At 44.7% G+C, this 13,104-nt stretch overlaps 1 protein-coding gene across 1 annotated transcript in view; it reads right to left on the reverse strand.

Moving 5' to 3' along the window:
* The window catches only part of Pla2r1 (phospholipase A2 receptor 1), a 138,085-nt gene that overhangs the window by 70,920 nt on the left and 54,061 nt on the right, over positions 1-13,104 (reverse strand). The window contains 3 exon segments of the mRNA XM_052724437.1: positions 2,001-2,113; positions 8,167-8,265; positions 12,465-12,622. Of these exon segments, the coding sequence (XP_052580397.1) occupies positions 2,001-2,113; positions 8,167-8,265; positions 12,465-12,622 (370 nt within the window).

Raw genomic sequence — 13,104 nt, forward strand, 5'->3', positions numbered from 1 at the left:
ACTCACAGAGTCTGAACCAGTAACCTGAGAGCCTGCATGGGGCTGACTTAGGCCCTCTACATGCATGTGACAGTTGCATAGCTTGATCTACTTGTGGGACTCCTAAAAATGGAAGCATGGCTGTCCCTAATGATTTACCCTGCTCTTGGAAACCTATTCCTCATATTGGATTGCCTTGTCCAGCCTAAATACAAGAAGTGTTTAGTCTTACCGCAACTTGATATGCCATGCTTTGTTGATACCCATGGGAAGCCTGCCCCTTTCTGAACAGAAATAGAGGAGGAGTGGCTTGGTGGTGGTGGGGACACGGAGAGAGGTGGGGGGAGGGAATGGGAGAAGAGGAGGGGAAACTGTGGTCAGGATGCAAAATAAATAAATAAATAAATAAATAAATAAATAAATAAATAAATAAATAAATAAATAAATAAAACCACATTGAATAAGCCTCGGGGAGCAAGCCAGTAAACAGTTCCCCTCCATGGCCTCTGCATTAGCTCTAGCCTCCAGGTTCCCACTCTGAGTTCCTGTCCTGACTTCCTTCAATGATGAAAAGTGATGTGGAAGTGTAAACCAAATCAACCTTTTCCTCCCCAAGTTGCTTTTGGTCTTAGGGTTTCATCACAGCAATAGAAAATCCCAACTAAGACATGGCTGAAATTAAAATTAAAAAAAAAGAGAGAACAAATGTGATACTTCTGCTTTAGAGTCCGACTATTCCTTAGTGTTGGCTGCTAAAGATAGTTTGTCAAAGCAACAAACAAACAAACACCCCACAAAAGTTTAGCATATTCTCTTGTATCCAGTTTGGAGGAAAGGAAAGATTTTTGTCCCCAAAAACTGTCTAACAGTTGCAATGCAGTCCCAAAGGTAGATTTCTGCATTGGCTCGGGTCCCAGCGGTACTCTGAACAACCTGTAAGGCCACCTTGTCCAATTGTTCTGTTACTCCTCCTCCTTCTCGTGTTTCATTTATGTAATGCTCTACCTCTTCAGTTCTGTGCTGCTCAAGGTACAGTCACACCCACTTTTCTTTCTTTCATGAGGGCATTCCTGAGCACTGTGTAGAAGGAAGAGTGGGAGGGGGAAAGATCATGAGAATGGCTGTGAATGTGGACTTCCAAAGGAGGGAGAGCAGCGTATGTGTGTATGTGTGTGTATATATGTGTGTGTGTTTGTGTGTGTGTGTGTGTGTGTGTGTGTGTGTGTGTGTGTGTGTGTGTGTCTGTCTGTCTGTCTGTCTGTCTGTCTGTGTCTATGTCTGTTTATTTTGAGACACAGTATCAAATGTAGCCCTGGCTAGCCTGGGATTCACTCTGTAGACCAGGCTGGCTTTGAACTCACAGAAGTGACCTACTTTGCTGGTATAGTTTCCCATGGAACCACTGGAAAATTCTACCCTACTGCTCTGTTGGGCGTGTGGAACAACTGGTCTCCCAGACCTCACTCTACTGGGCATTGATATGGACACACCTTTGCTATGAGACTTTTATTCTCTTTACACATCTGTTGCGTGATTCAATTTTTAAATAGCATAAACATGTATAGTCTCTCTGTTACTGTCAGGAAGACAACTGTGTACAGAGCAATCTAAGTCTAAACAAAACACCCCTAAGAAGCATTTTCCTGCCCTCCAATTCTCTTTATAGTTCTTTTTCTGCTAACCAAACAAACAAACCACAATTTTTAACCATCACTTTTCAAATACTGTTCAATGACATTGTCTTCTCATTACAAACAGAAGACAAAACCCAGATATAGCTGCCTATAATAACAAAGCTGGATAATCAATGAATGTTCTTGGAATGTAAAAGCCACCTTAAGTTTTACTATTTGTCATTTAAAAATCAAGCTAGAAATAACACCAGACTTCAATTCATCTCAATACATACTCAAAATCACTTAGTAATCTACCAACTTTAGATGTAGACGATCTCCGCTGACAGACTTTGTCATCACAAAGCCCCTGTCAAAGCAGAGTCAGCTTAGGAAGTTCGCTCTCACCTGCTGGCAATGGTCAGGAGGCTGGGGGGGCAATAATAGCCACTGGAAGCCTGCTCGAAGTTTCTCAGGACTGGGTCAATTTTGTAACAAAATTGGCCATGTCTCTCCCATCCCTTCAAAGAAGAAAGAGACACAATCTGATTTAGTTAAATGCCAAGAGACCTCTTCCCGGCTTGCATTGCTCTCTCCTCTGACTCGATAGAGTTTTTATTTTCACATCACTTTTGTGTTTATTCTGTCTGGAATCACCAGCAGCTACAGCCACTTACACATTTAGTCTTGATTTCTTATTTTACATTTCAAAAAACGTAACCAACTTAAAGACTTAAACACAACTGAAAATAAAGGGGGGGGGGACACTGTAAAAACAAACAAACAAACACACACAGGACACTCACTCAAGAGTTACCGTTCTTTCCTTTCTTTAGGCCCACAGAATTTCTTTCAAATGGATGTGATGTTTGGGTAAAGATAGAGAATTGGCCATGGAGGGAGGACGCTTGTGTGTTTGAATTCTGGCTTCCCCCTAAGCCACTTCATTTGTAAATAATGAATGCATTTTAAGAAACACGCTTAATCTCTCCACATCGAGTTTTCTCACCTGCAAGGTGGGGATAAGAGTAGTATTCATGCTTGTCCCAAGGATCAAAGGAGAAAACCCAGGAGAGGCCTTGAGCAGAGCCAGAGAACTTGGGGGTGCAGTGAAGCCAGGCCTCCAGGTAGTGGGGAGCGTTATGGAATTGTCAGTTTGATTTCACATCAGCTGCTTGGGGTTCTTAGGGACTTAAGTAGAGTTACTGCCCAGTGGATCAGCTGGGCCCGGACTGAAGGTATCCAGGGTGTTTTTTCATGGTTGCTGCTGCTTTTGAGTCATGGTAGCCTGCTGTGGGATGTTCTGTATGTCAAATGTGTTGCTGATTGGTCAATAAATAAAACACTGATTGGCCATTGGCTAGGCAGGAAGTATAGGTGGGACAAGGAGGAGAATAAAGCCGGGAAGTGGAAGGCTGAGTCAGAGAGACACTGCCAGCCGCCATGATGAGAAACAGCATGTGAAGATGCCGGTAAGCCATGAGCCACATGGCAAGGTATAGATTAATGGAAATGGATTAATTTAAGCTGTAAGAACAGTTAGCAAGAAGCCTGCCATGGCCATACATTTTGTAACCAATATAAGTCTCTGTGTTTACTTGGTCGGGTCTGAGTGGCTGTGGGACTGGCAGGTGAGAGAGATTTGTCCTGACTGTGGGCCAGGCAGGAAAACTTAAGCTACAAATGGCGTCCAACGTGGTGGCAAGAGTTTCCACCTAAAACTGAGGAAAAAAGATTCTAAAACGGAGCTAAAAACAGCTTCCTAATTGTCTTTCTCAAATGAGCGGCAGCTGCCGGTTTGAGCTACTGGCGGGTTCCTAGCGTGTGCGCTCGACCTGCAGTATGGCGGGAATGAGGCCTCTGCAAGTGGCACATTAAGCTGCATGGTGGATTTAGCCTTTGCTAGTACAAAACAGAAAGAGAGGTTTCTGGGCTACACACTACTTGGATAAAAGCATAGACACACGATAGCTCCCAGAGCTGGCGGTAAATGTAGTCATGTTGAGAAGCTGAGGTGGGCGGAGCCAGCAGCCATAGCGCCGTTTCAGTCTTACAAATGCTGCAGTTTAAAGCAATAGATTCACAATAAGACAGATTCAGATGTAATAGTTTAAATGTGTGTAAAATATACGTAGGCTTGAAAGAGACAAAAAGGTGATATATACAGTTATAGAAACAAATACATAGTTTAAAAAAATAAAGTCTTTAAAGAGACAGTAAAATTAATATAAAAATAAGTCATGTAAAGATGAATATTACACAGAGAATCTGGACTGTGTTGTCTTTGAGATTTTTAACTGCAGAAAACATTTGATTGTAAAAGCTGTTGAGTTATGCCAAAATGTATATTTTAAAGGTACCTTGACTTTAAAATTTGGATGTAAGGATGTGTTGCTTTGGAAGGGAGACTCTGCTTTTGTTCCCACAGAAAGCCAAAGGCTATGGATTTGTTCCAGATTAAGATACATCAGGTTTGACCAGCCAAGACCCCCCTGAAAGGTCTCCGATGACACCATGGCCCAGATGATCCAACATCCAGAACGGTTTCAAGGCAACTGGCTCAGACAATACAGTCTCATGGACTATTCCATAATCCTAAAATTTTCTTTGTGTCCCCATAAGATACAGCACCCCCCTCCAGCAGGAAGTAGTAAGAGAAGCTACGCCCAAATTCCCAAAATGTATATAACTTTACTTTGTTAAGGTTAAAACCTTCCTTTTTGGAAAAAAAGGGGGGGGGGAAGTGCTGTGGGATGGTCTGTATGGCAAATGTGTTGCTGATTGGTCAATAAATAAAACACTGATTGGCCATTGGCTAGGCAGGAAGTATAGGCGGGACAAGGAGGAGAATAAAGCTGGGAAGTGGAAGGCTGAGTCAGAGAGACATTGCCAGCCACCATGATGAGAAACAGCATGTGAAGATGCCTGTAAGCCACGAGCCACGTGGCAAGGTATAGATTAATGGAAATGGATTAATTTAAGCTGTAAGAACAGTTAGCAAGAACCCTGCCATGGCCATACAGTTTGTAACTAATGTAAGTCTCTGTGCTTACTTGGTCGGGTCTGAGTGGCTGTGGGACTGGCAGGTGAGAGAGATTTGTCCTGACTGTGGGCCAGGCAGGAAAACTTAAGCTACAGTAGCCCACACTTGCCTAGCCTGGAACCCCCTTTTAAGTTGCCCAAGTTAGCCTCAAACTTGTGATCCTTCTGCCTTAACTTCCTGGGTGTTAGGACTTAGAGAGCCATTGAGTTCAGCTAAAGCACCTATGTTTTGCTCCCCCACCCCACCTCTGGCCCTGTGCCGAGGACGGAACCCAGGCTCTTTGCATGCTTGCAACTGAGCTACATCTGAAGGCCCTAGGAGGGTCTTGTTTGGATCATGTTTCTAAGTAGAAAATGGCTTCCTAATACGGAGACTCATATGTGGTTAAGATTTTTCCCTGAATTAGGTGGTTGGCCTTTGGGGGATGTAAGAATGTAAGTTTGGCCACTCAGACAAAGATGACAATTTGTAGGTCTGTGGCTTAGCCGTGGGAGCAAGGTAGGGTGGGTCTGTCCCTTTAAGTCGTACGATACAGTGGCTGCCCACTTATTCTAGTTCACCTGACTTCATTTCTGCTTCTAATACCACTAAGTCACATGCCTCCATCTGTCCATTTTTACTTATCACCAGTTTAAAATGCTCATCATTTCCTGCCATTCCAGAAATAACCAGCTTTTGATCAGACACAAGATAATTTCTAGGATATTTCTTGGAAAAGGTCTTAGTTCTGTAGTTAATTTCAGAACACTGTAGAAATTGGCTAATTCAGTTCAAAAACACCCCAGGGAATGAGCCAATCACCGAGCTCCTGCATCCACCTCTGATCTGGTCTGCTCTCCCATTTCACACTATCCTGGGGCCTCAGTGTAAAAGCTCTAGACTGAGCCTCCTCAAGTATCACTGCGCTGCTCTCGGAAGGACAGGGGGAGGAGCGACTGACATTTGACCTTTCTGACAAAGCATTTCTTATTTCTTAGTAGCTTTTGCATTGTGTGGGGCCCAGGGCAGCTTGGCTACACTGCTGCCATGACAGGCTCGATAGAAACCAGCTAGAGAGTAGGCCCGAGTTTGGTTTACTCTAAGGCAACACCCAGTTCCAGAAAAAGCCATAAACTAGCACCACCCTGGAACAGGCCAATCAGCATCCAAGGGGAAAATACCTAACATTCCAACCATTATAGATAAAATCGCCAGATGTCCCTCAGCCCAGCACATACCTATTCTCTTTGGCCCAGAAACCCCTAGGCAAATGTCAGCCAATAAGGGTCCTGAACCCTGGAAATACCCTCACCTCAACCTCTGCTATGATAAAAACCCTACCCTGACTGGGCTGGGGCTCTCTGCTCTCACTGCTGTGCCAGACAGATGCAGAGTCCAAGCTTGAGCTTGAATAAAGGCAAGATCTTTTGTGTATGGATTCAGTCTCCAGGGTGGTCTTTGAGGGGTCCCCTCAATCTGGGCATAACAGATGCAAGCATTGCTCACACTGTCCAACACCCCAAAATGACTCAGTGGGAAATAAAAACCACTCTTTTCTCTTGGAGGTTATCAAGGTTATTTATTTATTTTTAGACAAGGTCTCACCATATAGCACAGGCTAGCCGGAGCTCGCTGTGGAGTCCAGGCTGGTCTCAAATTCATGATCTTCCCCAGCCTCTTGAGTATTGGGATTATAGTCCATGCCTGGCTTCAGCACTCATGTTATGAATGAACTACACGTGTACGGTTATTTAGAGAGTTTTACTGAAGCAACTGTTGTGGAATACTTGTTTAATTAGGCAAAGATGTGTTACATTTGTTTATGCTGCATTTGTTTAACTGTGTAAAGATGTAGTCCATGTGCATTAATTAAATAAAATTAACCTGGGCTCAGAGAGGCTGGGTTAGGAAGCCGTTGACAGGAAGTAGCAGGGAGGAGCCTAGAGTGGGTTTTTTAGTTGGGGTAGTGTGGAAGCAGAGAGGCTTCCTGGACGCCAGAGAAGAGGGGAAGTTCCATTTGCTGCTCTAACTCTCTGAGCTGGTTGGTTTTCACCCTAGCCTTTGAATCTCAAGTTTTATTAGGATGATAGAGATTTAGTTACAGCTGCCCTAGCTGTAACAGAGCCATTGTCTCGGGGAACAGAATTCCCCCAGGCTACGGCCTTTGTAGCCCTGTGCTAGCGCTTTCAAGTGCAGCGTTGGGATGAAGGTAAGGCAGCAGCGATGAGCTAAAAGAAAAGAGCATTGGGGAACCATTTTTATAGACTGACACAAAATAAAATGAGGGGGGAAGTTTGCCGTAAACCTTGAGAATCATCTCTGGACATGAAACCTTTAAATCCTGGTGATCCCGGCTGGAAGAGGAAGCAGAAAAGAGGCATGCAAAGGGCATACCAGTTGTTTGTGCTATGCTCTCACAACCCTGCTGGCTTGCCTTAAAAGCCACAGAAAGGTAGATTTTTAGGTCAGTGGGCAGCTAGGACTGATTCAGGAATTGCAATCCTTGGATGGAACATCTAGTGGCGTGTCCGCTGTGGCTGGAGTGGGCAGGGTCGCTCATGTGTATACACATTGATTAACGAGGAAAGCAGAGCTTCTGCAGAAATGGATCACTCCTCAGCTGGACTATCAATGGGTGGATTAGGGGAGAAAGTTAGTAGAATTTCATAAAACAACGCCTGTATCATTCTAGAATACAGCCAGCCAGAGAGAGAGTGAGAACGAGAAGCGGGTGGGCAAAGAGAGACAGAGGAACAGATACTAACACCGACGGATTTCACAAAACTTTACTGCAAAATACTAAATGCATTAAAGAAACTTGAAGCACAATATTCTGCCTTTTAGATTTAAAGCCAAAGTAATAGCGTTTATTTAAAGCATGTAAAAATACCTTGTCGCTTACACTAAACACAGCTTTACCGTCTTTTCCCAAGTAACAAATATGTCATGCGTACACTTCCCTCATCGATGTATTCATGACAATATTTAAGGCTGAGAGGGTGAAAGGGAGGCTGAGTCCTGGCAGCAGACGCTTGAACCCTGTCTCCAAAGAAGGAAAAATGTGCCCACGCTCCCTGGCATCCCACTCAAGAACTAACTGTGAGGATCACATATGAGATGGGGTCAAGTGATCACCATGCTTTTTATATAAACGATAATGGGATCGTTTATACTTTTTTTGTGTGTCATTTTTCAAGACAGAGTTTCTCTGTGTAACAGTCCTAGCTGTCCTGGAACTCACTTTGTAGACCAGATTGGCCTCGTACTTGCAGATATCCCCCTGCCTCTGTCTCTGGAGTGCTGGGATTAAAGGCATGTGCCACCATGCCCGAATGATCACTTACATTTGTATCTTTTTTTTTTTTAAGTCGTTTTGGGTCAAAGAGCACAGTAAGACATCCTTCTGAGGGCTAGAAGGCTTTCTGTGTCCCAGCTGACATTTGACTAGTCAGGGGGAGATTCCCACTCAGAGGAATCCCCTTTGATCCATGGTGGGCACATCCTTCTAGTTCTGAAGTCCTGGTACCCTGTTGTAGCATTGGCCATACTTACTTCGTGACACTCTGATTCCTCATCAGCCAGGACCTGCCCTGCTCTTTGGCAAATGTAGAAGAGTGTTTCTTCACAGCCTTTCACTTTCCAGCGTCCTTCCTAAAGGGAAAGGTAACACAGGATGAGCGAGTGGACTCTGAGGATGTTGATGGGCAGCACGTTAGTCATGAGCCGAGCTGTGAACAGCAAGTGTTCCCAGTGGGGGTGGCGGTCCAGAACCCTGCCTGGTCACACAAAAGCCTGGCGACTGCTCTCTGCCTGTGACTGTGGGAATGCAGTCCAGAGCTGGGTGGAAGGAATTTGGTTGCTTCTGGAAATACCCGGAAGCTACCACCAGTCACCCTCAGGATCAAAATTCATGTTCCACTAAAAAGTCCTTCCTCACTCTGCTTTCTCTTTAATTAATCAAATATTTTATTTTTTTGAGAGTGGGTCTCACTGTGCAGTTCCAGGCTGGCCTAGAACTCACTATTCAGCCTCCATTTGCTTCAGTCCAGCAATCTTTCTGCTACAGATTCCCAAGCACTAGGGCTAGAAGTACAGACAGGCTCAGACCCAGCTTTCTTTCCTTCCTTCCTGCCCCCCTGTCTCTCCTTCTCCCCTTCCCTTTCTTCCTTCTTTTTTCCTTTTTTGATGTGTGTGCGCTCATGTATATGCAGATATGTGTGTGTGTGTGTGTGTGTGTGTGTGTGTGTGTGTGTGTGTGTGTGTGTGTGTGTGTAAACCAGAAGTTGACATCGAACGTCATTCTCAACTGCTCTCCACTTTATTTTTTGAGACAGGATCTCTCCTTGAGCCTGGAGCTGACCCACTGCTTAGGCTGGCTTGCCCAGCTTGCTCCAGGGATCTGCCTGTGTCCTCCCTCCTCCCCACTGCTGGGGTTACAGACATGGATGTCACCATGCCCAGGTTTCACACGTGCCTTAGAGATCCAAACTCAGGTCCTCACGCTTGTTGAGGGTACTTTCTATCCACCGAAGCATCTCCCTAGCCCCAGCCCAAGCTTCCTCTTCATATACAGACACCTTTAGGTTTTCTCTTACTTTTGCCTAAGCAGTGGTTCTCAACCTCTGGTGGTTGAATGACCCTTCTACCCATATCAGATTTCCTGCATTTCAGATATTTACATTATGATTCATAACAGTAGCAAAATTACAGTTTTGAAGTAGCAATGAAAATAATTTTATGGTTGGGGGTCACCACAGCATGAGGAACTGTATTAAAGGGTTGCAACATTAGGAAGGATGAGAACCACTGGCCTAAGGTCACTCTCAGATCTTTTACTGCTAATGATAAAATAACTAACAGACTGAATATTGTTTTCTCAGATTACTTTTAACTCTTAACACAAAACAGATCCTTAGATGAAAACTACTCAGTTCAAACTTCAGGTGGTATTCTGATATTCAGGATTTTAGGGGAATATGGAGTCCTTCAATGGCCTTCAGGGAAATACCACACTGACATTTTCACCAGTAAGAGCAGCACTGTGTGTCTCCCCCATGGAATGTTCCAGAAAATTATCATGCTATAGGACAGTGTTAGGCATACTACAGGTGCTTTGTAGCTGTTGGGAGGATGAGTGAATGAATAGCTCTCACCTTCAAATTTAGGTGTTAGCAATATTTAAGTAAAATTAATGATAACAATTATTTATTCATGTAATAATTATTATATTCATACTGTGATCTGCTTGATGGAAGTAAATGTTAATTTCAATGTTCCATATACTTGTTGTTTAAAGAGTTAATAAGCTACAAAAAAGGGGCCCTACAAAATCTCTCAGAACAGCACTGTTCTGATCCATGCAACAATATTGTCTTAATTAGGGTTACTACTGCTATGACGAAACACCATGACCAAGAGCAACTTGAGGAGGAAAGGGTTTATTTTGCTCACACTTCCACATCACTGTTCATCATCAAAGGAAGTCAGATCAGGAACTAAACAGGGCAGGAACCTGGAGGCAGGAGGCGATGCAGAGCCCATGGAGGTGTTTACTGGCTTGCTCATGGTGGCTCGCTCAGCCTGCTTTCTTATAGAACCCAGGACCACAGCCCAGGGGTGGCCCCACCAACAATGGACTTGGCCCTCTTCCATCAATCATTAATTAAGAAAATGCCCTCCAGGCTTGCCCACAACCTGATCTTATGGAGGCATCTTCTCAGTTGGGTTTCCTTCCTCTCGGATGACTCTAGTTTGTGTCAAGTTGATATAAAAACCAGCCAGGACAAATATCAGTATCTGTCTTTATTTTCTTAAAATAACCCCCTATTCAGGAATTAGCATAATTAAAATAAGCCAGACACAAGACAACTATCCCATGTTTCTCTCATATGTGGAACCTAGGCTTTACACACACACACACACACACACACACACACACACACACACACACACACACACACACACACACACACTCAGGCATGCGCTCATTCATGAGATGGGGGTTGGGGAAGAGGGAGAGGACCAGTGACAGGAGGAGGGAGATTGAAGGGTTAAAGAGGGCTGAATATGGCCAAAGTGTGTGATATGCTTGAACAAAAATGTCATTATAACCCCATTACCGTGTACAATGAAGGTACACTAATTAAAACAATCCCTATCCAAATGTTAGCTTTCGTTCTATAAATATGGTAAATGAAATGGTCATACCAGGCAATAGGAAATGGAGGTCATCTTAATTATATACAAAACCAGTGACTCAAGAAACCACCAGCTCCTGTAACTGTGCTGGCTTTCCACAGAGCTAGATCCATGACAGACATCTAAAGAGACCACCGCTGCTTCCTCCTCAAATGCCACTCAGACACACATTGGTAGCGTGTGTAATTATGAATGCACATGTTTCTGCAAGTCTCAAAAGATACAAAAGTGAAGCGTGTCACAAAAGTAAGTGCTTTGAAATTTTTTCATGTTTGGTTGGCACAATTACTTTGTCAAGCTACTTAAGTAGCATTTAATGAGCTGTTTCTTGGGGGATCTTGACACAGCATCATGTGGCTGGAAAGAATGGGGACACCTATCAAGTCCTCCAGCCTCCTTAAACCCAGCCAGTGCTTCCAACAGCTACGTGAGCAGAGAGAGGATGTTTGTGTAAAATGTTTAATCAACTATTCAGATGGTTTGGACTTAAACTAACTCTGCATAATCTGATGTCGCAGAAGTAGGGGATGGGCACACAAGACTATGCAGAGTGCTAAGGCTCCATTCCATCCCTGTGAGGGTGAGATTTGCCCTCGATCCTTAGTCTTCAAGGAGGTTTCACGTCCTGCACAACCGTTTGGTGTTAATCAGCTAATGCAGTTTTGAAACTGTCGCCCTCCAGTGCCCTCCAGTGCCCTCCAGTGCCCTCCAGTGCCCTCCAGTGCCCTCCAGTGCCCTCCAGCCTTTATCTTCCTCATCTCTGCACCAGGATGGTCGGCCCACCGTCTGCCAAATGGTATTGTTCAAGTAAAAAAACTTGCTTCTGACCCTCCACACCTAATTTAGTTAACCATGAATCTTGTTATTTGAAACACCGTGACCTCTTTTCCCTTCCCTTCCCTCCCCTCCCCTCCTCTCTCCTCTCCCCTCCCCTCCCCTCTCCCCTCCCCTCCCCTCCTCTCTCCCCTCCTCTCTCCTCTCCCCTCCCCTCCCCTCCCCTCCCCTCCCCTCCTCTCTCCCCTCTCCTCTCCCCTCCCCTCCCCTCTCCCCTCCCCTCCCCTCCCCTCCTTTTCTCTCCTCCTCTCCTCTCCGCATAGCCTCCACCCTAGGCTCCCCACAGAACAGACACTAATTTCTCTCTCTCTCTCTCTCTTCTCCTCTCCAATCCATTCTGTATGTTCTGACCGTGGTTATTTTTCAGGGCGGATTTCCCACTGTGTCCCACTTCAATGGCTCCTCCACCTTGGTTTGTAAGCCCGTGTTTTCGTACTCCGTCTGTCCCATTCACCTCCTCCTTACTGCCGGTCATGTGCTTGCCTACTGAAGAAGGCAAGCCTTTGTCTACCCTTGCGTTTCTCTTGGAATGGGTTTCCTCGGTTGCGTAAGGGGTTTTTGTTTCTGTTTTTGAAGGTCTAGCTTAAACATCATCTGTTGAAAGAGGCTTCCCACCCCTGTCCTGTCTGAACACCTGCTCTAACCCCAGCTCGGCCCCTCTTTCCTCAGAGTAACGATTATAGCCCTTCCCATGTGTAAGGAGGCCGGCCCCATGAGCAACAGGGACCACCTCTCTTGGTCTCTCCCATGACATGAGACTCTGGCGTATGTGGTTCTCAGTATCGGCGCCACAAAACTAATCCAATGACTCAACTTACAGATTGCTCTGCTGCGACACACAGTTGGCTTCTCTCTGGAAAAATCCGAGGCTCAAGAGGGTGCCAGTTAGTGAGGGTGACAGAGGAACCACTGGACCAGCTAAAGGAAACTGGAATTTTAGTGCTACTCAAACCAATCCATGTTTCTGATGCATTTTCTGTAAGAAATAAATGCAAATTATTTATAAGATACTATTTGCATATTTTTATGGCACATGCAGGTTATCAGTAAGCTATACCTTCTTATGTGTGATTCTATTTATTTCTTTATGTGATAAATCTTGTTTGAATCTCACTATGAAATACCTGTCTAGACCTCTTTCCCCCCAATATCCAGGTTTACTCAGTATAGGCCTTCCAAGGAAGGCAGAGTGTGAGCGAAACCCAAAACAAGCAGTGGCCAGGGCAAGTCTCCACTTTGTTCAAAGCAACCTGAAATGCCTAGTTTTGCTTCTGCCTAAGGAAAAGAAAAACTAAGAGGTTAATTGGATTTTGAAAGGGAAACATTAAAACACCACCAACAATAGAACTCTTTTAACCGTAGTGTAAGTTGAATGTTTTTCTGCTCTCGCTCCCCCTCGGTCCCACACAATAAAACAAGCAGAAGCTCTCCCAGGCGCTAACACAGAACAGTGGGGTT

The sequence above is a fragment of the Peromyscus californicus genome, unplaced genomic scaffold, assembly GCF_007827085.1.
Source record: "Peromyscus californicus insignis strain IS unplaced genomic scaffold, ASM782708v3 Scaffold_7__1_contigs__length_154581171, whole genome shotgun sequence".
NCBI classification, from domain to species: domain Eukaryota; kingdom Metazoa; phylum Chordata; class Mammalia; order Rodentia; family Cricetidae; genus Peromyscus; species Peromyscus californicus.